General features: G+C 51.8%; 4 protein-coding genes and 1 long non-coding RNA gene across 5 annotated transcripts; 3 read left to right on the forward strand and 2 right to left on the reverse strand.

Moving 5' to 3' along the window:
* Nucleotides 1-2,363: 2,363 nt before the first annotated feature.
* On the forward strand, nucleotides 2,364-3,432 carry LOC117855669 (nuclear transport factor 2B). Its single transcript, XM_034738049.2, has 2 exons — nucleotides 2,364-2,998; nucleotides 3,095-3,432. The coding sequence occupies exons 1-2, from the start codon at nucleotides 2,375-2,377 to the stop codon at nucleotides 3,167-3,169; spliced, it is 699 nt and encodes a 232-aa protein (XP_034593940.1). The 5' UTR covers nucleotides 2,364-2,374; the 3' UTR covers nucleotides 3,170-3,432.
* A 4,121-nt stretch (nucleotides 3,433-7,553) lies between these two features.
* Nucleotides 7,554-10,606, forward strand: LOC117856513 (pectinesterase). The gene is made up of 2 exons (XM_072293753.1): nucleotides 7,554-8,662; nucleotides 9,200-10,606. Exons 1-2 carry the CDS (start codon nucleotides 7,999-8,001, stop codon nucleotides 9,892-9,894), a joined length of 1,359 nt encoding a protein of 452 aa, XP_072149854.1. The 5' UTR covers nucleotides 7,554-7,998; the 3' UTR covers nucleotides 9,895-10,606.
* A 1,633-nt stretch (nucleotides 10,607-12,239) lies between these two features.
* On the reverse strand, nucleotides 12,240-13,043 carry LOC117858410 (uncharacterized). Its single transcript, XR_004640959.2, has 2 exons — nucleotides 12,764-13,043; nucleotides 12,240-12,564 (listed from the first exon to the last, which is right to left on the reverse strand). It is a non-coding gene; the product is annotated as an uncharacterized lncRNA (long non-coding RNA).
* Nucleotides 13,044-14,709: 1,666 nt separating this feature from the next.
* On the reverse strand, nucleotides 14,710-18,308 carry LOC117857340 (disease resistance protein RPS2). The gene has a single exon (XM_034739962.2). It carries the CDS (start codon nucleotides 17,741-17,743, stop codon nucleotides 15,020-15,022), a length of 2,724 nt encoding a protein of 907 aa, XP_034595853.1. The 5' UTR covers nucleotides 17,744-18,308; the 3' UTR covers nucleotides 14,710-15,019.
* A 2,997-nt stretch (nucleotides 18,309-21,305) lies between these two features.
* LOC117855414 (early nodulin-like protein 9) lies at nucleotides 21,306-22,957 on the forward strand. The gene is made up of 2 exons (XM_034737765.2): nucleotides 21,306-21,661; nucleotides 22,338-22,957. Exons 1-2 carry the CDS (start codon nucleotides 21,457-21,459, stop codon nucleotides 22,754-22,756), a joined length of 624 nt encoding a protein of 207 aa, XP_034593656.1. The 5' UTR covers nucleotides 21,306-21,456; the 3' UTR covers nucleotides 22,757-22,957.
* Nucleotides 22,958-23,978: the final 1,021 nt, after the last annotated feature.

The following is a 23,978-nucleotide window of genomic DNA, read 5'->3' on the forward strand; positions in this document are numbered from 1 at the left end:
GCGAATTGGACTTAGTTTTAGGCTTGGTTTGCCCTTACTTATCTTGATTAAACTCCCCTTTAGTCAGGACTAAAGTTTAGTCTCCCCCTGTTTGGTGGTTTCAGTGACTAAATAAAGGACATTAAATGAGTTGAACAATGACTAACTTGCCCCTAATCATTACTGCCCCTGCCTTTTTCCTTTTTTGCCTCCCCACACAGGCACGCACAACACACGCGCAAGCAACGGCGTGGGGGTACGGAGGCGGCGTAGTGGCAGGTGGTAGCCCGGCGGGCTGGGGGCGGCGGGGGCCGGCGGCAGGGCGGGTGCTGGGAGGGCGGGAGCGGCTGGTGGGCTAGAACCAGCGGCGGGGCAGGTGGCCGGGGGGCGACGACGTGGTTGCCGCGGCGGGCGGGTGGCTGGGGGCTGGCGGCGGGACGGGTGGGGTGCGGGGGGGGGGGGGGGGAGAGCTGGTCACATACGGATATTAATGAGGGGTACAGGGTGTCCATGGTACCTTTTAGTCTCCCCATAAGCAATCTTTTGGGGATTAAAGGGCTAAATTTTAGGAAAGTTTAGTAACTTTTAGTCACCTATTTAAACAGGGCCTCGACGTTCAGTCTTTTTCTCGGGATTCTTTTGTCTTATTCCGGATTAGATCACAGAGGTTAATTTCTAGAGCAGCAAGATGTACAATAATGTCGTTTGCCTTTATTTACCTGTACAAGATACACCGACTCGGGCCCTCGTCGGCTTAGGAGGCCTAGCGTGCGTGGGCCATGGAGGATCACGAAAACCAAGTCCATAACACCCTGCCAAGTTTTTTTTTGTGTTTTGCACTTCGGGGCCTTCGTTCTTCCTCCAAGCGCGCAGCCCGTGTAAGAAGATAGGCTGCCTAGAAGAGAGATAGAGAGGGCATCGGGCGGCGGCAAGACTAAGGTCTCCTTTGGTAGGGCTTCGGCTGCGGCTTCTCCACCGGTAGAATCTGAAGTCCTACCAAATGATCTTCACCAAAACAGCTTCGGGGAAGAAGCCCCTCCGAACCCGCTCTCTTAAGCCATTTGACGGAGAAGAAGCCCAAAAAACCGGCTCCCCGCAGCTTCTTCCCGTCGTTCTCACCCTTGCCCTCGGGGAGCCCGCAGGTGGAGGTGAAGGGTGCGGTGGAGGCGGTCTGGCGGCACGGTGGAGTCGGAGCAGCGAGGTGGAGGCGGAACGGCGTGGTGGAGGTGGCCTGGCGGCACGGCATGGCACTGGAGGCGGAGCAGCGTGGGGACGGAGGCGTGGCGCGGTGGAGGGCAGAGACGGTGGCGCTAGGGGCAGGCGGCGAAGCGCAGGCGCTGGGGCGGCCGGCGGTGGAGCGGAGGCGCTGGGGCGGGCGGCGGTGGAGCGCGGCAGGCGTTGCGAGCGGATAAGGCAGGCGGAGGCGTTGCGAGCGGATAAGCCTGGCGGAGGCGGATAAGAATTAAAGGAAAGAGAAAAAAAAAGAAGGGAGAAAAAAGAAAAAGGAAAGAAAAAATAAGGAAGGGTATTATGGACATTTCATATTTTTATCCATGTTACTTATCTAGGAGAAGCTATTTTGCCAAACATTTTTCCATCCAAACTAGGTGAAGTCAAAAAAAGCTGTTGCATCGAAGAAGTCATAGCCATAGTCGTTTTAACCACTGCCGCAGCCCTGCCAAACGAGCCTAAACGACTACTGGTGCAGCCCATTTGTCTCGGTCGGCGAAAGCGGCGACGGATCCTGCCGTGCCGGTCACGAGAGGACGACGTCGGATCGCCTTGCCGTCGTCGCCGAAAGCGGCCTCCATCTTTCGGTTTTGCGTCGTGCGGTGGCCGTGGGCAAAACTTCAGCTCATGCTCTGCCATGCCCATGTGCCCGACATGTTCTATTTCCCAGCTCGTCGAACGAGCCTCTCCTTCCCTCGTCTTCGTGGAAGGTGGCCTGGTAATGTACCACTACCACCTGGTGTGCCCATGCAGTTCCTGTTTCACGCTACTTGGGCCGTCACCCGCGTGGATTCCTTGCGTGCATCTTCCGAAGGCGGTTACTAGGGATCTGTACCTTCCTTGAGCAACCAACATGCAGAACACATAGATGCATCATGCACGTACCCATCCATATAATGATATAACGAACGTTGAAAATGATCCTACGAGGTTCAGCTATATACCGGGCATCCTATACGAATGATTGAGGAAACAGACAGACTATTCATATGGGGATGGACCAGTTCATATCAGAAGAAGAGAAGCAGAAAAATGCACGAATCAATCTTTTTGGGCAAGGAATATTGTTCCCGCCGCTTTTCTCTTTGTTCCTTGCCTTTTCCTTCCATTTGAAAGACCTGATGAGGAAGCCGCTCTGCTTTTCCACCTCCCCCGTGTTCATGTCATGTGGCTCCACGCACGCGAGCTGGGCGTGCGACCTACGCCAATATGGAAAAGAGCAAAAGCTAGCGAGCTCCACCTCCATTCGACTATACAAACGGATTACCCCATACCATACTGCAGCAAGCTAACAGAGCAACGCGCACCGCCGCGGCCGCGCGCCTACAAATACCGGCGCGAGGTTCTCCTACTCCTTCCGCAGTTGCCGCGAGCCCGTGAGCATCCGGAGCACGAGCGCACCACCACCGCCAGGCACCAGCGCCGCGTCGCGGATCGACGCCGCCGTACTTGTGCAATGGACGGGCAGCCGGGCAACGGTGGAGGAGCGGGGGGGAGCGACGCGGTGGCGAGGGCGTTCGTGGAGTACTACTACAACACGTTCGACGCCAGCCGCGGCGCGCTCGCCGCGCTCTACGGCCACACCTCGATGCTCTCCTTCGAGGGCCACGCCGTGGCGGGCGCCGAGGCGATTGGCCGGAAGCTGGCGCAGCTGCCGTTCGACCAATGCCGGCACTCCATCTGCACCGTCGACTGCCAGCCCTCGCCGTCGTTCCCCGGGAGCATACTCGTCTTCGTCAGCGGCAACCTCCAGCTCGCCGGCGAGGAGCACCAGCTCAGGTTCAGCCAGGTTCGTGCGCAACAACGATCTCGGCAGTAGCCTTTCCTCTCGAACTGTTTTTTGAGTTGGAGTTTTTGTGTCAACTGTTGGATCTTGGATTTGCAGATGTTTCAGCTGGTGCCCAACGAGCAGGGAAGCTTCTTCGTGCAGAACGACATATTCCGGCTCAACTACGGGTGAGGCGCGGTAGCGTGCGGTTGCCGAAAGGAAGTGGATGCTCGTCGGGTGCTTTGGTGCCGCATGGACACGCCGGGCGCGCGATCCTTTGTTTTCTTTTTCCCTCTTTCGCTTTCAGTCTTCCCAGATGTTCGTTTAGGATGTAGCACCCCCAAACGTTTGCTTTCACAAAATGTAGCGTCCTAAATAAAGTCTCGTCATGCATGATGCATGTATGCGCTGTCAAATTCGATCAGTCGCTACCAAAAGATCGTGTTCCGAGCGAATTGTCGCGTTAAAGCTCACCATGTTATCATCACTGGCAGTGAAAAGAGATGCCATTTCGGGCATGCCCTCTGCTGGCTTATTTTGTTTTGTGACAAAGTGTTCTTACAGTTGGGCAGTTGGCCCATCTTAACCCCACAACCCTAATCATAACCCCAAACCAATGTTGACTGAGATAGTAGCTAGTGGAATGGGTCGTGATAGAGAGAACTGGTCCATCAAATGGAACAGGTGTGGATGAAAGATTTTAAAAATCGTTTTAGATATTTTCGTTAAGAACCAATTAGCGGCATTCATCGGCTGTTTCTCTTAACACTGTTCAGAGGGAACGTGTCAGAGATCGAAATCCGTGGACGGGATAACGTATTCGAGGTCAACTAAGACACAAGGCTATTGAACAATCAACTTGCATCGTTGCATGTTGTGTGAGCCACATTTCCTCGTTTTATATAGCTGGACTGGAAGCGACCTGCCTTTATTTCCATCAGTTCAAAATTTCAATGAGCGTGTACCATTTGAAAACAACGTGTCGCTTCTATCCAGCTAGCCGTGACCCCGTGACCATGATCCCCTTTGAACGCTACTTTTCTTGGTATTATTTGGAATTAAAGGATTCAAACACTGGTTCTGCCATGTAAATCTCCTTCTCAGCCTCTACATATAGAAGTAAACTCATGAGGAAACAATCTCAGAGGTTCGCTACTTCACAGATCAAGTGACTGCTCATCTCGTGCTCGCAGCAGTCACATGGAAGTATAGATGGTCAGATAAACCGCTCGGCACTAGCCCGACTAGGTCCGGCATTATTAGGCCCGATGGCTTTTTCGTGCCGGGCCGGGCTAGCACTGCGTGCCGAACTGCTAGCCAGGCCCGACATGAGGCCTTTTTATCGTGCCGGGCCGGCCTGCTAGCATGGCTATCACTACTGTGCTAGTGTCGGGCCAGGCAATAGCAGCGGCGGCCGTGGCCCCCCGACAACGGCGGTCGCGTGCTTCCTTGCCAGCGCGGGGGAGGAGGGGATCAAGAAGGGGCGGCGCCTGGGGAGGAGTGTGGGGTGGCTGGGGCCCGACGCTGCGGTGCTAGGGTGAGCAGCGGTGGCCCCGACGGCGTAGCGGCGGCCCTGGCGGCAGCTCCCAGTGGCGTTCCCCGATGCGGTGCGCCGATAGCGGCAGCCCCGACGGCAGCTCCTGGCCGCGCCCCCACGGCAGCTGCGGCCGGCGCGCCTCCCAGCAGCGGGTGCAGCGATCGGCCACCGGTGTGGCGCGCGGCAGGGGAGGCGGCGACCGGCCGTGGGGGCGGCGATCAGCAGGGGAGGGAGGGGCGGCATGTGTGAGCAGCGGAGAGAGGTGGGAGGGGCGAGTGGTAGGTGGGGGTTGGGGAGAAATGCAAGGGTTGCTAGTAGGTAGGTCAGGCCGCATCGAGCTAGCCCAAAAATCGTGCCGTGCCTGAGCTGGCACTACGTGCTGGGATGGCAGCCCAGGCACGGCCTGATGCATAGTGCCGGGCTGGTCCGAGCACTATTCGTCTTGTGCGGGCCGTGTTAGTGTTGGATTTTTGAGTGCCAGGCCTCAGACCGCCCAGTGGGCCTAGCCCATTTGGCTATCTTTACGTGGGAGCAACGAGCCTTTCCTCTCCTCTCGAAAAAAAATTCTATGGGACGGTACCCAAAGTCCCTCCTGTGCGAACCTACCGTGGATTGTTGCCGCGCATCCCAACAATCCGACGCTCATGACGGACTCGGCTCCAGACGCTTTAATGGACGCGGCTCCACCAGAGGATCGACGCGGCTCACTCGGCTCCACGCGAAGGTGATGGTGCCCCGTGGCTCGGCTCCCAGTGCAGATGAGGCCATGAGGCTGTATCGAATTTGTGCCTCTGCACGGTGACGCGGATCTCTCCTCGATGGTCATGTCGCCGCCGCCACCTTCACCGCCTCCCTCATCTGTTGCTGCCACACGCTTTATTCAGAATAGAGGTTCAATGCATAAGTCATCGTAATGTCAACAATGCCTGCCTGTACACATGAATACATGATGCTCCTGCTAGCAATTCTGCAAAATGCTACAAGATTGGAGCCCTTTGATTTTGTGATCAACGAATGAACTATTATGCTGTTGGCATATAGTAGCGTTGCGTACATTCATCAACTTTTGAAATGAGTTCATACTTGAATGTTCAGAAATCTGTATTCAGAGTTGAGAGCATGATGATTGTTATGCAGAATTGTAGATACATGAAGCCCATGAAATCAAGAATTTCGGAGTTAGAAGATGCTTTTGGAATCCGTCTAAATGTTACTGCTAAATCCAGTTTGAACTAGTAGCACTATGTCAGTTAATCTAGAATATGAAGGTATTTATTTGAAAACAATTTTACTGAACCACTTCTCTTCTTCATGTGAACCTGTTAACTTTTGTCCATCAAATGATATAAACCTGTCATTTTCTTACACATGTAGATACCACTTGCAGATTTTATTTGCTAAGAAACTTTTAACATATCCATCAAATTGCAGATTTCAAAGAATCCAAATCTGTAAAAAATACAGTGCGCACTGATCTCTCCACGTGGACACTTTGTCATTACATACATGCATGTGCAGATACACATCATACGTGGACAATTGATCATGCCAATGCAAAATTTGTAGATGGCTTCCAATTTGAGTAGTGCAGAACTGCAGATCCTACAGAACATTGTTTGACATCACTAGCAGTAGCAGATCATTGAAGATAAGACCTATGGCAAAAGGTGCCCTCTTAGCTCTCGGTAATTCAACAACCAACCGAAAGAACATTACTTCCTCCGTTCTAAATTGTAGGTTATTTTTTATTTTTTATGTTCATAAAAATTATTATGCATTTAGACATACACTATATCTAAATGCATAACAAAATATGCATATAGAAAAGTCAAAACAACCTACAATTCGAAACGGAGGGAATAGAAGTTAGCACTTTGTCTAACCACAAACAATCAACAATGACTTGGTCACTTGGAAGAACAGTTCATTACCATCTGCTTCATAGTAGCGATATCTTTCTTCAATTTAGAGATCACCGTTCCATAAAAAAAAAGAGATCACCGTGCTTTTAACAACTTCCTGCGCTCGGCGATTCTGCACATGCGAACTAATACTGTAACTGCAGGAAGTAGACCGTGCGGGAGAGCGCTTCGGTGCTTGACAGCGTCCTTGAATTCCTGACACTCATGGGGCTCGCCTCGTTCTAGAACTGGTGCCATTCCATCACGGAGCCCGCCGAAGCGCGACGGTGGACTAGTGGCGGAGCCAGGAATTTTAAAGAGTCTGGACGAGACAATACACCGAGCTAACAATGATAAGCAATGCACATAAGTATATTATATGACATACATATAATATTAGGAAACCATGATAGATTTAAATTAAGATATTAAAATGATTTTTCAGTACACAATTTCAAGGCTTAGATAATGAAGCACAAAAGATAAACCTAAATGCTATTTGGTAACTACGGCTACACACGAGCAGGGTTACGAGACAGCTGCATCTTGCGACTCTTCAAGTTTGAAACCGCCGAAGAATAGTAGCTTCATCAAGTGAATTGAATAGTTCTCGCTCAATATAGCACACTAACAAGTTGTTGAACCAATCATCAGCAATCTTATTGCGGGCTTTAGACTTGTCTTCATAGCTGAGAAAGCCCTTTCAACAGTTGTTGTTGACACCGGTACCAACAATGCCAATTCAATGAGCTTGTAACCAGTGGAAAAAGCAAATGTTTTTCAATTTCAACTATTTTCTGGGACAAACTTGCATTGCACTATCTTTGCAATTAGCTAAGGCAGCATGCCTCCTTACATGAAGAATATAAGTCTCCAATTGTCCCCTTATGACTCCACCATCATGATTTGAGAAATCCTCATCATAAATTCCAGCAAGTATACTTGGCCTTTTGCTCTATACTTAGCCTTTGGGCCTAAAGCGCAAGTAGCCGGGGAGCCCGGGCAACAGCCAGGGTGGCTCTGGGTCGGGCCTTGGCTCCACCAGTGCGGTGGACCAAGGTACAGCAGCTGCAAGATCTAGCAACGGGCAGCACGCTTGGGTAGGAGACAACTTGAGGAGTCGAATTGCCTAGGCGCATGCTCCAGATGAGCATAGCCGCAGCCGCCTACATTACGCTGGGGAGCCGAGCCGCCGCCGCGTTGGACTGATGGTGGAGCCAATCTAAAAGTAGTTGCCATAGGATCGCTGGGATGCGTACGCGGCAACAATCCACGGTGGGAGGGACTAGGAACCGTAGAATTTTTTCCCCTCCTCTCCCTCCCCCAAGAAACGCCTCCGCCGCTCTAGGCAAGCCGCTCTTGCTGCTGATCACACTCATCTCGGCCACTGCTCTGCGCCGTTGCCTTCCTCCTCGGCATCGCCACTCCGGACCTCTGCGCCGGCTCCCCGGATCCGGCCTCGTGCAACGCCATCGTTGCGGACGCCGTGCTAGCGTCGTCTCCCCGCGGCGCCCGTTATTTTTCTTGCCGCCGCCCGGCGGCGCAGATCCTCCGCGCGGTCGTCGCCAGGTCCCTCGCTCAGCATGACGCGGCCGCCGCGGCGGTCGCCGGCATGCACCGGCGCGCCAGTAGTAGCGATAGCGACCCGAGGCAGCGCGCGGCGCTCGCTGATGGACCTCGCGCGGGACCGCCTCGCCGACGCCTCGGCCGCGGACGACGACGACGCGCGCACGTGGATCAGCGCCGCGCTCACATTCTACGCGACGTGCGCGGACGGCGTCGGCGAGGGCTCGCTGCGCTACGCCGTGGTGGCGCGGCAGCGGCTCAAGTCCCTCGCGAGCGCGTCGCTCGCCGTGCTCAACGCCGTCGGCGGCGGCGGCTCGGGTTCCCGCGGGGACGACGTGCTCGCGGAGGACGTCGTGGACGCGTTCCCCTCGTGGATGACGGCGCGGGACCGGGCGCTCATGGAACAGGGCGCCGGCGTCGACATCAAGGCGGACGTCGTGGTGGCCCAGGACGGGAGCGGCAAGTACAGGACGGTGAAGGAGGCGGTGGACGCGGCGCCCGATGGCGGGAAGATCCGGTACGTGATCTACGTGAAGAAAGGGGTGTACAAGGAGAACGTGGAGGTGGGGAAGAAGAAGAAGAAGAAGCTGATGATCGTCGGCGACGGCGTGGACGCGACGGTGATCACCGGCAGCCGCAACGTGGTCGACGGCGCCACGACCTTCAACTCGGCCACCCTAGGTGATGATGCACCCCGGCACCGTCCCGTCTCTCTTTACCTTTTCCATATTCGCACTCATTTCCCTCTACGTCTAGGACATTGCATGAGTCGGCTATTTAGGCCGCCCACATTCGTCTTTGATTAGATTTTTCTTTACTTTCCATCATGAAGGCACCATGTGGTTTCCATTTGTGCTAAGCGAAACAGAGAAAGGAAGAACGCTATTCCAGTTGTTGGGTGAACACGCCTCGTCTGGAGAATGTTCACCAACTAATGGCTTTTCATGCCTCCGTGTGGCTACACTACACAGGTCCTTGCATCTTAAGCCTATTCGTCGTTAGGTTTGGTAGCAAAGATGGGCTTAGAGATTGAGCGGAGTAAATGTGCACTCCAGATTCCCCGTCACCGTCACTGTGCTCTCGCAGCTGTTGTCCATGTTGACAAACATAAAACCCAGATCGACCAAATCCGGAGCGGAAAACAACCGGCACGAAAACGTGAAAAAATTACACCTTTCTCGCCGCTGACGGTGACTTCCCGACTGTGATTGCGCGCAGCGGTGGCGGGCGACGGAATCATCCTGCAGGACCTGCGGGTGGAGAACACGGCGGGCCCCGCGAAGCACCAGGCGGTGGCGCTTCGCGTGAGCGCCGACCAGGCCGTCGCCCACCGCTGCCGCGTCGACGGGCACCAGGACACCCTGTACGCGCACGCGCTCCGCCACTTCTACCGCGAGTGCTCCGTCTCCGGCACGGTCGACTTCGTCTTCGGCAACGCGGCCGCCGTGCTCAAGGGCTGCGCGCTGGCGGCGCGCCTGCCGCTGCGGGGCCAGCAGAACGCCGTCACGGCGCAGGGCCGGGAGGACCCCAACCAGAACACGGGCACGTCCGTGCACCGGTGCCGCGTCGTGCCGGCGCCGGACCTGGCGGCCGTGGCCGGGGCGGAGGTCAAGACGTTCCTGGGCCGGCCGTGGAAGGCCTACTCGCGGACGGTGTACATGCGGTCCTACGTGGGCGCGCACGTGGACCCCAGGGGGTGGCTGGAGTGGGACAAGGACTTCGCGCTCAAGACGCTCTTCTACGGGGAGTACGAGAACGAGGGGCCCGGGGCCGGCACGGCGGCGCGCGTCCGGTGGCCCGGGTACCACGTCATCACCGACCGGAGCGTCGCCGTGCAGTTCACCGTCGGGCAGTTCATCCAGGGCGGCAGCTGGCTCAACGGCACCGGCGTGGCCTACATCAATGGACTCTGATTCATGGATTCCTGACCCCTGAGGCCCTGACGATGGTCAATTGGTCATGTTGGTTTCTGCCGATGCGTGCAGACTGCAGAGAACCAGTCATATTTGTGCTGTGTGGTATATTGGGTTGTGGGCGTGTGGATATATCATCAAACACTGTTGACCTGCAATTTGAACCATATTTTTGTTTACTAGTAGAGTGCACGTGCGGCACGCACGTGTTTCAAAACTTGAACCTTTTCTCCACTTCGAGCTTTAATACAATATAAAAAAACTATGGCTAAACTAGTAGTATGATATATTCTCTTAAGACATTAATAGTATTTCTTGCAATATATATGTTTTTATATTCTCTTAAATTTTTTTTGCAAATCCTTAGAAATGTTCTCTGTAAATTCATTCGATCTGTATTTCGGCATCTCAATCAAAAACCACTTTCCGAGCACTTAAAACATCAAGAAGCAAACAAGTCCTTCACATCCTTCACGTTAGCAATTGACGTGGGGGTAAAAAGATATGCGGTGAGAGGAAAAAAGGGTTGGGAGAGAGCTATACACTTGAGTTGATATAATGTGTAGCATTTATAATTGTACATCTGCAGCAATTGCGAACACATATAACACCATTAAGGAGGTGTTTGGATACACCTTGCTAAAGTTTAGCACTTGTCAAATCGAATGTTTGGATGCTAATTAGAACTATTAATTATAGGCTAGTTACAAAACTACGGAGTCTAATTCGCGAGATGAATCTATTAAGCCTAATTAGTCCATGATTTGACAATGTGGTGTTACAATAACCATTTGCTAATGATAGATTAATTAGGTTTAATAGATTCATCTCGCGAATTAGCACATGATTCTACAATTAGTTTTATAATTAACTTATGTTTAGTCCTTCTAATTAGCATCCGAACATCCGATGTGACGCTGCTAAAGTTTAGCACCTAGTATTTAAACACCCACTAAGACTTGCAAGTAAATAGCCGAATGATGAGATTGCATCACCATGGCAGGGTGGTTCACGCTTCGTAGAACCACCAATTATCTGTCAGATTCAGGGAGGTACATTCTATGCGTGTTCACTTCAGCTTATAAGCCGGCTGAAAAGCTGAAACAGCTGATTTATTGTGAGAGGAAAACACTATTTGGTGGCTGATAAGCCGGCTGAATAAGCTGAAGCGAACAGGAAGGAGAGCGGATCTACCGGCGGCTACGGAGTCGGAGGGAGGCCGCATGTGCTGTCCTTGCACAGCGGCTCCGTAGGCGCGCACTATCTCATCCCCGTCGTGTGGGCTCCTGCCGCTCTTGTAGCTCTGCTTGCCTGCAGATATCCATGATCGGCTCAGCCTTGCCGGCAGCGGCTCGCCGGGTCTGCGACCTGGGATAGATGTAGGCGCGTGTGGCGGGTTGGGTACGCCGGCCAGCGGTCGGGCTCATCCTGCGCGGGGAGTGCGGGGCGCAACACACGCGGTGGCTCGGGCTGGGTGGCGCTCGGCCATGGCCGCGAGGTGAGGGAGGCAGGCGGCGCGCAGGCCAGGCGTATGCAGCCGGGGTCGGGCGCGGCGGCGGATCCGCAGGGCTCGCGCCAAGGGGTCGGGACGCGCACAGGGGTGGGGCCTTGGGGAGAAGCGGCGAGTAGCAGGAGGTCCCCGGGCGCGGCAGTGGACCGGTGAATTTTTTTTTCAAAAGAAAAGACGGGAGCGGTGAAATTTGGGCATGGTGTGCAAAGCCGGCGGGTAAAGAAGCGCTCGGTGAGAAAATAATTAGTTTTTTGGCATAAATATTTTCTATCTCGCAGTTTTCATGGGTCTGCATCTCCTCCCACCTTATAACATGTAGGTCCAACGTGAGGGATACGGTGTCCCCAATATGATCACTCCAAAGACGTGTTCAAAAACTTGAGATTTCAATAAGAATAACCAATTCAATGCAAAAAGATCTAGCCCAGAACACCAACAGTGCTACAATATTTACTTGAGAAGATCATTCCAACATACAGAGTAAAAAAAGAAATATAACAGTACTTTTTATAATATACAATATGATATTATTAGAAAAGGCAAGCTTATCCATCCAATTGTTTTCACAATTCATTATACCCATGCCAGGGCATTTGAAATCATCAGTCACTAACTAAAAAGCCTCTGGAGCAACAGTGACAGATAAGAAAGAAGATGGGAAATAATAATAATTACAAAACAAGAGAACGATCTCGAATTGAGGAAACCCTCACTCTGAATCTAGTCATTTATCCTAAAAATAGGTCTACATCTTAATTAAAGATATATTAGTCTACTTGTTTCTAACCAGAACCACTACAACTGTGAATAATTGAGCCATTGAGGAATCAAGTGCTGTAGAAAATAATGCATGATAAATAAACATATGTATCTAACCCTTTATGATGAGAAACTGAGTCTACAAAACAGAGAGACACAATACAAACCCTTTACTGCATTAGACGTTATAATTTTAGGCTTGTACGTCAAAGAGTGAATTGCCAGATTGAAGGAGCATACTCGGATCTCAAGGGCAGATGATCAACTCGGCGACTGCGGCAAACAGACAGCACCTGCATTAAAGATGAACTTGGTGGTGGCACACTGAAAATCGAACTAGCCTGAAATGAGCTCCACTCTGAATAACCATTACAGTTCTATACGCACTCGCCATTCAATACCTGTAGCAATTTACGGTTAGAGACTTAGAGTTGATGGAGATCCAAACGCGATGATGAGGGAAGGGCAAGGCAATGCAATGGCGTGGCCGCCTGACACAACGGCTCTGGCGCCGTGCCGACGAGTGAGCATTCGCAGGGCGATGGGCCACTGTGTGGAACGTGGCGGCACCGTGTAGATGGAGATGGGCGGCGATCGTACCTGAGGGAGCAGACGGTGGCGCGCGCCCTCCACAGCCGCTGCCCGCGGGACTCCGCAGCAGATCACGAGACTGCTGCAGCTTCTCATCGCGCCGAGTGTCGTCTCCACTGGGGCATGACAGCAGTCGAGCTGCACGCCGTATCCACCGTCTGGCCGCTGGACTACGTGGTGGAGCCTAGCGCAGGGTGTGGAGGCAGCGTTCGGGATTTGGGAGGCGACGCAGATAGGGATTCGGGAGGCGGCGTGCGGTGCGGGGGGAAAGAAGAGGCGGGAGAGAAGGAAAATGAAGATTTTCTGGCGGAGGACGCGCGCGGGACGGACGGGCGGGATTGGGGTGGGTAGGCGGGCGGGTGAGGCGAGCGCTGGGTGAAAAAATTGGCGATTTTGGCATAATCATTTTCCTTCGATTGATTTTTTTCATCTCCCCCGCTCCTGTCACACCTTATCCTATCAAGTTTACCTATCAAACCTTGATAGGTAAGAGTAACTCCAAAAGAATCTGTATCCTACACCTAATACCTGAGAAAAAAAGAAAAAAAGAACTCTATCCTACCCCTATTACATGAGAAAAACTTCCCTAAGCTATTCCCGACGCAAAAAATAGAGCCGGTCGCCGCGCATATTTTCGGGAGCAGCCTCCTCCCCCAGTCGGCCCCTTCCCACGTGCGCGGCGGCGGTGGGGCGAGGTGCGCCTGGGCCGCCGCTCGTTGGAACTCCGCACCGGAGCTCCCCCGGCCTGCGCGCCACCGCCGCCGCCCCCACCTCTAGTGCGCGCGGCAGGGTGCGCGTCTCCACCACAATGCCGCCGTGCGCCGGCACTGCAGAGCGGGCTGACGACGATTGGAGGCAGGGTGGACCGGGGTGTTGTGTCTCTAGCGGCTTCGCCGGCGGACAAGGCGGAGAGGTGGGTGCGCAGGTGAGAGGGGCTTACCAGAGGGTGGTTTGAGAGGATACACGAAGTCGGGGATGGCCGAAGATGCTCGTCGACGGTGAGCGGAGCTTCAGGCGGCGGGTCACACGGGCGGCCGCAGGAACTAAGATTCCCGACGGTCTAGTCGCCGGAGCTCGTCAAAGATGGGTCAGGGGCGAAGCCGGGAAGGTGGACGAGCTTCGGGTGTGAGCGATATGTAAATGATGGAGGGGCAGCGTCGAATTTTTGACCGACGATAGGCGGAGCTTGGAGCTGGCGGACAGGATTGGAGGGATGCAGAGCTTGGGGCCGGTGAGGGATTGGAGGGAGGCGGCTGAACAACATGGCTGACTGCCGGCCGCCGCTCGCCTCCGCTCCAGTCACCACGCGGCCCTCATCGCAAGAACAGGAGCGAGGCGGGGTGGCATTCCAGCGCAGGAGCTCGGCCTCCCAGCGTAGGGCCTTGGCCTCACCAAATTGTTCTGCTCCTCTTTCGAATGTTCATGCGTGAGGGCCAGGTGAGCAGCCGGCTTAATTACGATGATACGGACTGTTTTGAAATATTGAGGGTTAGTTATTATCGATCTGTTGTGGGTTAGTTTTTTTGAATTTTTTTTGAAAAAGTTGGGGAAGAACTTTTAGGAATCCTCTATGTAATTGTAGCGGGCCATATACGATAAAATAAAGGTCCATCCAGGCAGGCCCAGCCCAAAAAACCGACCCCTTTTCGTTCGCCTCTTTGTGGCTGAACTTGTTCGAATAGACCAACGAACCTTATCTGTGCAGTTTGGGACTCTGGCGGCCCGTCATTTTTGCTGTGTGCTTTTAGAAAAAGAAAAATACCCGACTATGTGCCTTTTTTTTTGCTATATACTGAGAGCCTAGTTTTGTCCTACTCTGGACTTTCACTGTCAGGCTCGGTTATTTGACAGCACTCGTCCAGAGAGAGGCTATCACTATCCTGAATTTCTGACCCAGTCAAATGAGTAAAAACAATGGCCTCCTTTTACTCAACTGGTTTCTCCGAGAAGGCAGAAACAGAGAAATGATGACATCTATAAGTCATACTGTTTTGAAATGCTCAGTAGTTACATTCGCTAGTTTCCTGCGGCCATACATGAGACATAAGTGCAGAACATGGGCTGTGCAAAAAACTAGAATCGCCCAACTTGCATTTTCAGACAAGATGAACAACACAGCCCTGAAATCCTGAACTACACAAATGATCAGATAAGCAAGATTACACTCACTGCAGACTAGCAATCTCTAAATTCAGGCAATCTTTTGTATGAATGGGGAATGACCAATCTCTAAAAGAACAGAACCTCTAGTAACCAGAACTGAATTTAGTGCAATGGGCGGAACAGGTCCTCATATGAAGCTCTGACTTCCTCATCATCCCACTCCAGTCCATCCCACCATTCCCTTGAGCATTGTATCACATTAAGCCCTCCAGCAGAAAGTTTCAGCTTCTTCAGATTCGGGCACTCGATAATCTTCAGGCTCTCCAGCGCCGGGAAGTGCAGCGTACATGTATTGCTGCTCAGCCTCCTGAACTTTGCCAGGCCATGGAGATACAGTTCTCTGAGGTTAGGGAAGGGTGTGATAACTCTAGATGCTCCCGAAGCTTGTTCTCCGTCACCTGCCGCAATGTCTTGCTCTTCACCGACAGTAATAAGCTCTTCCAGGCCATGGCAATACCAGATGAACAGTGATGATAGATTCTGTATGCATCCGCCTTTGTAGATGATCTTTACCTTATGGAGTCCCTGAAGGATGATATCATGCAGGGTTGGAAGGATGGGCTGCTCTTCATCTACAAGTTCAGCCCGAGCTTGCAAGATGGCACGGGGTAGTGCATTGCTGCCAACAGTTTCTTTGGTGACATCAATTATTACCTCCGCTAAGTTGCTGCAGCTCACAATCCACACTCTCTTCAGATTAGTCATGTTCTTCCAGAGGTGGCTCATAGGAAGCTCTATCTTTGTCATGCTAGAACAGGTCTTTATCAGTAGATTTCTTGTGGAACCAGCAAGACGAAATGACCGAGACAGCCGCTCCAGGGCCTCAGGTGATTGTATTGTGATGTCTAGCGCCCTGAGCCTACGCAGGTTCTCGAGCTCCTGAAAATCAACACCATTTCCACTTGTGCCAACCTTCCAATCTCCATAGCTGAGATCCATGTACAAGACTTGTAACATTGTGAGGCTGCATATAACACCACTCGGGATCATCTCCAGTGGCATATGCGAGAGAAGCAAGAACCGCAGAGTTGCTAGAGATCCCAGCTCCCTTGGCAGGGACCTGATGTTTGTGTTATACAAATCCAGGTACTGCAACTGAACCAATGAACTGATCCCTGAAGGTAATTCGCTGATAGAAGTATGGGACAAATCTAACACTCTGAGAGATGGCATGAACTGGAAGAAGCCATCGCATATCTTGTCCAACCCAGGGTTGCCTTGTAGCATCAAAGTCTTCAGTAAAGGGCAATTAGGCTTCTCATACAGCTCAAGAATGTTGTTCCGCATGAAAGAAATCCGCTCAGCGTCGCTCCACTTCTCTGCGCCTGGCGCCTCCTTCAGCCCAACTCCAGCACGGACAAGCCATTTGGTCTCCTTCGTGCCAAAATCCGATGCTATCCATAGAGCCATGGCACGGACCATGGGATGCATTTTGATATGATCCTCATCTTCACCTTTCTCCAGGAGAGAGGCAATCTTGAGATCACCAAGAAGGTCATGTCCCTTGTTGTATATTTCATCCATCTCAGTGTACAAGTCATCTATGAAACCTTCACCAATGCAGTAGCCTATGATCCAATCCTTCGAAATTGAGAACTCCTCAGGGAACAGTGAGCAATAGAGTAGGCAGAGCCTTAGCTTGTCACTGGGCAAGTTATCATAACTCTTCTTGAGAGGCTGAAGAACATCAAACTCCATGCCAAGAAGCTGCCATGGGGCAATCTTAAGAACAGTGATGGCGTGCTTCCACTCTTTTGCAGTGCGCTTGCTGGCCATCGCCCGACCAACAGTGATGAGTGCAAGGGGCAGCCCGCCGCACTTTGTGGCCAGTGCCTGCGCTTGTTGCCGGATCTCTGGGCTAGCACTCATCAGGTGGTCGCCGACCTTCTCACGGAAGAGCTCCCACGCAGGTGCCCAGGGCAGACACTCCATCTTGAGCTTGCGGCGAACATCCATGCGGTCGCACACGTCCTCAATCCTCGTCGTCAAGACGATCTTGCTCTTAGAGTTGTGCTTGGGCACCGGGATGCCGAGCATCCGGAAATTGAGTGGCTCCCAGACATCGTCCAATAGCAGCACGAAATTCATCTTGCTGAGCACCCTGTACAGCACCGCGGCGCGCTCCTTGGGCGTCCGGTTCTCCCACGACACGCCGAGCCGGTCGCCGATGATCCTCTGGAAGTCGTCAAGATTGTAGTCCTTGCCGAGCTCCATGTAGATGGCGACATGGATGTCAGGGGAGTTGATGAGGAATTCGTTGTTGAACTTGTTGAGCAGCGCGGTCTTGCCGACTCCGGCAATGCCGTAGATGCCGACGATGCCCACGTCGCCGTCCCGGACGCAGGCCTCGAGCTCCTGGAGCAGCGCGTCCCTGCCGAGGACGGGCGCGCTGGGCATCTCCTCGAAGCGCAGCTGCACGAGCTCGTCGGCGACCTTGTGGAAGTCGGCCTTCTCCTTGAGGGCGGCGGCCTCGGCGCGCGTCTCGTCGGCCTTCTTGCTGAGGATGTAGGTGGCCTTGATGCCGGGGGCCTGTTCCGGCGGGAGCTCCAGGCGCTCCTGGAAGTCGAGGATGATCTCGTCGGCGAGGCCCTCGAGGGAGGAGACGCGCTCGAGCCACCACGTGACCTGGCTGGTGGCCTCCATGCCCTGGCGCTCGGCGGCGTCGACCATGCGCTGGACGTCGTCGCGCTTGCTCTTGAGCTCGCTCATCTCATCGACCAGCAGGTCGATGTAGTCGCCGCAGGACATAGCGTAGCCGACGGTCCGCATGACGTAGTCCTTGAGCGGCCGGAACACCGTGTCGATGATGGACGCCAGGAACTCCATCTCCGCTAGCCCAAAGCCGGGATCTTCACCAAGAAAGCGCTAATCTTTGGCTCCCCTCGGAGTCAAGAACTCAAAATCGGCGCGGACCGGAGGATCCTGCCGGTGGCGGGGGAGGAGCCGAAGCCGAGGAAGGGCTAATCCCCGGAGGTGGAGTGGATGCGCACAGGATCTGCGGGCCGGAGGAATCCACCAAGATGCAATCGGTGGGCGGCATCGACTGGGGATTCTGGGGAACTCACAAGGTACTGACGAATCAGTTGGAAATTTTGGGGGAGGCCACGAGAAATGGACAAATTGGTAGGACTCCGAGCTCAGGGATCAGAGCGGCGGACAAGTGGTAGGTGTTGGTGGCAAACTCTGAACTCTTTAGCAACGAAGATACACAGGGAGAGAAGAAACCGAGAAAACCCAGGCCTGCAGGCGGCAGCAGCGTGGAAGACGGCCGCTGCTGCCACAAGCGGCGACTAGACTCGCGCGGTGTGCGGTTTATGCGAGGAAGGTGGGGAGTGTGAGAGACGACTTGACTTGGGCCCGGGCAAGATGACACTGACACGATTCCGATGGCGTCCCGGCGACTTGCTCTGGCGGAAGAAGAGAAGAATAAAAGGAACAACGGAATAAAAAGTACTTACGCCGGACTGGCAAAACGTGATAGTGATACGATCTGATCTTTGGGAGCATGGATGAGCACGTTTGCAAGGTGTAAATTGCAAAATCAGTAAAAAAAAATGGTGCTAGTAGCAGAAGCGTCCGGATTTTTCAATCCAAGAAACCAGTGGTCCAGGAAATCCTTACCTGTTCGCCATCTAACAGGTGGGATCTGTTTGGACTATAGTCGCAGATGCACATGATGAGGAGATGAACTGATGAAGTAGTAGGCCGCTGCCTGAACTGGTGGATCATCTGCTGAAAACCTTGTATTTTAAGATCCACACGGTTAATTTCAAACAAAAAAAAGGATCCACACGGCCACACCTGAAATGGGCCATACTAATAACCATCTGCATGCTGAAGCGACTATCAGATATCCACTGCTACAACCACTGTCGCTCTTATGATGCTGAACGACCTGAAGTACTGTGTAAATAAAAATATTGCTGAAGAGCAGTGCTATAAACCTGCCAAAAAATGAGCCATCAGGAAAATCTGCGACATAAAGAGAAAAAAACAGAGACTAGGAGTTGCAATTTGCAAAGACCAATCGAATCAGGCATGAAAAAAAAATACTCTAGTTTCGCCGTACCCTTCCTCAACAACAGAGACCTGGCTAACTATCTTCCCAAGGCACTTCTACGGCTTCCTCTTTACAGTTACAGTGGCACCCTCGTGTGCTGCAGATAGCCGCAAACTTTGACTCCAGGTGCAGCGCGTGGTCGTCCTGCACGGCAATGCCGCAACCGCAACAACCGCCGCCGCCGCCGCTGCCTCCTACCGGACCGGCGGGTTGGCTCCTCGGCCGTCGCGCGCGGTCGGTCTCCCGAACCCCAAGCCACTCAGGACCGACTAATTGGACTGAGCCTTCTTTAACGGGTCAATCGCCACTTCATGATCCAAATTGGGCTGAAAGTTATTCGTGCAATATATATTGTAGGCCCATCAATGTTGAGGCCTGCTGAGAGAAATGTGTGTATGGTCGGTCGGTCACGCGGCGCGCAGATTACATTGGCCCAGCCCGGTCGAGTGATCCAATCCAAATCGGAGTCCTTGTAATTCCCTCTCATCAGAAATAATATATAGCCCATTAGGATTTTGATACGGATACGGTCGGTCTTCAAATATGATGCTTTGACTAGTAATTGTATAAAAATATATTACTTATTTATATTAAATAAAAAAATAATTATATATTACAGAAGCGACTCTCAAAATGTACCTAGCAATGACAACCCTACGTTGTCAATCTATATGAATTTTAGATGTTTATATTGACAGCTAAAAATTTGACTTATGAGGTATATATTTAGGTTTGCAATACTGTTGATTTTGTTTAGGCTGACATCCAAATATGGAGCGAGATTCATTGACGATTGCTAAGATATGGACCCCATGTGCAGAGAACTCGACGTCATGGTGACATGCATCACAAAAACTGCATTCTCCAAATCCTTAGACTTTAGCTCGGATCGAGTGGATCTTGAGTGCACTTGTTTTTTCCTTTTTATCACTACCATCCTTCATAGTTAGATACTTAGATCATCTGCAATCTCTACTAGATTGGCTCGTCTAGCATCAACACGCGGTGGGATTATTTAGCTACTATGTTTCCCTCTTTTTAACTGGCAACGTTGGCTTATTTATTACTCCGTACGCATTAGTCCTCCCTATCCGCCTATCGTCCTTCATTTCCATCCCCTTCCTAGCAAACCTTTTTACACTATTCCTTTTTTATCCATCATAAACATTAACCGTTAAAGTGGCCTGTTGTTGATAAGTTCGATATCGCCAAGGATTAGCTATTACAGACTCCCAGTAGCATATGTTGATGTAGGTAGCATGTTTTGGGTTCATCCTCATCCTACAAAAGGCTTTTAAATCGCCACTGGAGTTGGCTTGGTTCATTTTTGTCGTCTCACACTAACGTCCTCTAGCGATATTAGTCCATGCATGCATTAACCCTTATGCCTTAGTCCTCCATATCCGCCTATCATTTATCTTCATACCCCCCTGTTACACATTTTATTATACTAAAAATGTATATTGGCTCGATTCTTCCTCCTTACCTCGTATCCATCAAAAACATTAATTGCAAAATTGGCATGTTGTTGATAAGTTTAATACCACCCAATATTAGCTATCATGAACTCCCAATGTCTTATGTTGATGTAAATAACCTTCTTTGGTTTATCATCGTCCTTGCTCATCCTAGAGGCTTCTCATGTTGCCACCATATAGGATTTCATAATCAGGCTCTTAGTTGGCAGTGTTGTTGGGGTTCAAAGTTTGCAATTGAATTTGGAGAGAGATGAGAGCTCCTCGCATTCCATGTGAGGATCTTTCTAAACTGAATTTGCAATGGTCGCCATGAATTCGTAACCAGACTCTTAGTTTGCAATCGAATTCGGAGAAAGATGAGAGCTCTTTGCATTCCATGTGAGATCTTTCTAAATTGAATTGGCGATGGTCGCCACGAAGGCGATGCTAGGTACAAAGTTCAGGCATAATTTGAATCAACCAAGTCCCAAAACTACAAATCTATACACAATCCATCTTTTGGCCTATTTTGCTAATCCGACCCTTTTTTTCAAACGGTTGGTTTATGTTGAAGGCCCACCTGATAGATACTTGAAATATATGAACTCCCTGTGTATGTGTAGCACCCAAGGTACGCATATTCCTCGGCATTGTGCAAAAGCAAAGCACAGCTTCCAAAAGCTCTCATGCCAGCAGACACACGTATGACAAATACCGAACACCACGCCATGCAGGACGGCACCGCGTACACACACGGAGCATAAAGCGCGGAACAAAAATATGCCTCCTCGCAGCGCTCACGTTCCCTGGCTTTTACGAAAAGAACCGTGCCGCGACGCGACCGCTTTGGACGCGTTTATAACCGTGCCGCCCCTGATCGATCCATCCAGCCATCCAGCGCCAGTCTTCCGCTTCGCACAAGCCAAACGCTCGATCGATCGCTAGTTTTTTTTTTGGTTCTCTACGCGCGCGCGCACAGGTTTTTGTCGCAGCGCAGCGTAGGCACCCGACCGAGTACGTCGATGGCGGCGCACGGGCGGGCGATGAGGTGCGTGCTCCTGGCGTGCCTGGTGGCGGTCTCGGCGTCGTCCACCGCGTCCGCGTTCGTGTTCAAGGCGGGCGGCACGGGCGAGTGGCGCGTCCCCGCGCAGCCCGCCGGCGCCAACGCCTCCAACGCCTACAACTCCTGGGCGCAGCGCAACCGCTTCCGCGTCGGGGACGCCATCGGTGAGTCACCACCAGTCAAGTCTTGCATTGCATGCCTGCCTGCGGGCTGCGGCTCCCCTGCAGACCATCGCATTGAATGGGTGGTGTGGTGGGCCGTGGGCACCATCCAGTTCGTCGCATCGCGGAGGCTAGGATACGCGCCGATCAATCCTTGAATGCATTTGAAATCTGAGCCGGATACGAAATTTATTTGATTTCGCACACGGGCCACCTGTCTCTCCACACAGTCCACTTGTCGTTGTGGGGGCGGCAGGGGATGCAGGCTGGCCTGCGGGCTCTGTCCACCTGTGAAGGTTCTCAAGTCTGACCTCTATTCTAGGACGGACGCAGGCATCCTCCTTGAGTGCATTTTCAAATGCTGCACACGCCACAAGATATTAAGATTCTTGTAACGCACTATCTCTATATCTCTAATCTCAACTCTCTATCTCTCTATCTCCCAACCGCACCGCTGTCGAGGATATCCTCCGTAATTTACAGTGTCCTTGCCGTGACGCAATCGGCGCTAATTGCAGCGCTAATGATGGCAGTAACTGAGTAATGGCACGGTTTCACCGTGCGGTAGAAAGTAAAACACGCGCTGTTAAAAACTTGCATTAGTTTTTCTAATTTTGATTACCGTCACTGGTTACCGTGGCTCAGCTGTTTTTGACCGCGCTCCCGCGCATGCATGCAGCTTTCACGTACCAGCCCGGCAACGACTCGGTGCTCCTCGTCGACAGGAAAGCCTACGACGCCTGCGACACGGGCGCGCCGATGGACACCTTCACCGACGGCAACACCGTCTTCACCTTCACCCACTCCGGGCCCTTCTACTTCATCAGCGGCAACAAGGACAACTGCAACCGCGACGAGAAGCTCATCGTCGTCGTCATGGGCGAGCGCGCGGCCGTCGCCAACGCCACCCAGCCGGGCGCGGGGCTGGCGCCGTCGCCCAACAGCGGACCATACTCGGCCTACTCCCCGCCGCCGCCTTTCGGCATCGAGATCTCGCCGGCGGCGTACCCGCCACCGAGCGCCGCGGCCCCGAAGGTGGCGGGAATTGCCGGCACTGCCGCGCTTGCCATTGGAGCGCTGTTCTACGCTCTTGTTTGACATGTCTGTTTTTGTTTAAAAATGCGCGCGCAGTGGATGGAGAGGATCATACGGCTGCTTCGCTAGCTTACCCACGTTGTATGTATCGAGATATGCCGATTGATTTGAGTGAACTTGTTTTTAATGTTTAATAATGTTATCAAATGTTGATGTAATGTATGTATTGTTGATGAAATTCAATGCTGTTGGAAATTAATGTGATTTTTAGTCCAAGCTCATGTTTCTACGGTGACAAGCAATATGGTCTTGTATGAACAGTAAATCAATCACAATTCCCCTCTAGTAGGCTTATATTTACGTAAGTCAAGAAACTTCAAATGCACCAATCTACATAAAAACGTCTATGGAAACTAAAAGTTGTTAGTTGGACATATATTGATAGTGTCAGCCCATACAAATTCATATTGTACATATGATCTAGTAAAAGGATGTGAAAATTAATGAGTTTGGCACAGGAAAATATTTGTACGTTTCTTATAAAAAGAACCTCAACTTAGATGGAACATCAGACAACTCGCCTTTTATGTCCTCGTAATGGCGAGCTTATTATCCAATAGATTTTGGAAAGGCCGCGACAATTTTTCTTTAAGGACGTAGTCCAACTACGGGCGGATCCGGGGAGGGGCTAGGGGGGCTGCAGCCCCCCGAGAACCTGATTTTACCTGTAAAATACTGTAGATAAAGCCTCGAATCATCATTAATTTCTAGCTCTAGTCCTTAATCTCTACTTATTTAGCCCTCCCGAGGTGTTCATCCTGATTCCGCCCCTGACTATAATAGTCCTCCAAATGGACGGCCCAAATACGACAATGCATATATGCCATTCAATAAAACTTGTAAAGATCATTGTGCTTCCTTCAGCGGCCTAGCCCAGACTGTTCGAAATCATACACCTTTAGCGGCCCAACAAAGCAACCAACGATCATATCCGAGCGGCCCAACATGCGTACAGGTTAGATTATTCACACAACATTTCAATGTTAGGTTTCATATATACTCTACGCCGACTTGGTAATTAGTAGAACTTGTATGCGTGAGGGAGTTTTCATTAGTTGATGGAACTTGCAGGTTTCTTAGTTTCAATCAAGTCTGTTTTCTTTTATTAATCTCCACGATCCTAGCACTCGAAATTGTGAAACAAAACTACATGTAGATAATATACGCACAACTTTTTACATCTCCCAACATAACTTATGTCTCTAATCCTATGTAATTGTGTGCA

This window comes from Setaria viridis, chromosome 5 (genome assembly GCF_005286985.2).
Source record: "Setaria viridis chromosome 5, Setaria_viridis_v4.0, whole genome shotgun sequence".
In the NCBI taxonomy this organism is placed as follows: Eukaryota; Viridiplantae; Streptophyta; class Magnoliopsida; order Poales; family Poaceae; genus Setaria; species Setaria viridis.

Excerpts from the sequence above, each read along its gene's own strand:
- LOC117855669 (XM_034738049.2), top strand. The coding sequence starts at position 2,375 with ATGTGGCTCCACGCACGCGAGCTGGGCGTGCGACCTACGCCAATATGG. Across the intron at positions 2,999-3,094 it reads ACCAGCTCAGGTTCAGCCAG|ATGTTTCAGCTGGTGCCCAA; the intron begins GTTCGTGCGCAA and ends TTGGATTTGCAG.
- LOC117856513 (XM_072293753.1), top strand. The coding sequence starts at position 7,999 with ATGACGCGGCCGCCGCGGCGGTCGCCGGCATGCACCGGCGCGCCAGTA. Across the intron at positions 8,663-9,199 it reads CTTCAACTCGGCCACCCTAG|CGGTGGCGGGCGACGGAATC; the intron begins GTGATGATGCAC and ends GATTGCGCGCAG.
- LOC117857340 (XM_034739962.2), bottom strand. The coding sequence starts at position 17,743 with ATGGAGTTCCTGGCGTCCATCATCGACACGGTGTTCCGGCCGCTCAAG.
- LOC117855414 (XM_034737765.2), top strand. The coding sequence starts at position 21,457 with ATGGCGGCGCACGGGCGGGCGATGAGGTGCGTGCTCCTGGCGTGCCTG. Across the intron at positions 21,662-22,337 it reads CCGCGTCGGGGACGCCATCG|CTTTCACGTACCAGCCCGGC; the intron begins GTGAGTCACCAC and ends GCATGCATGCAG.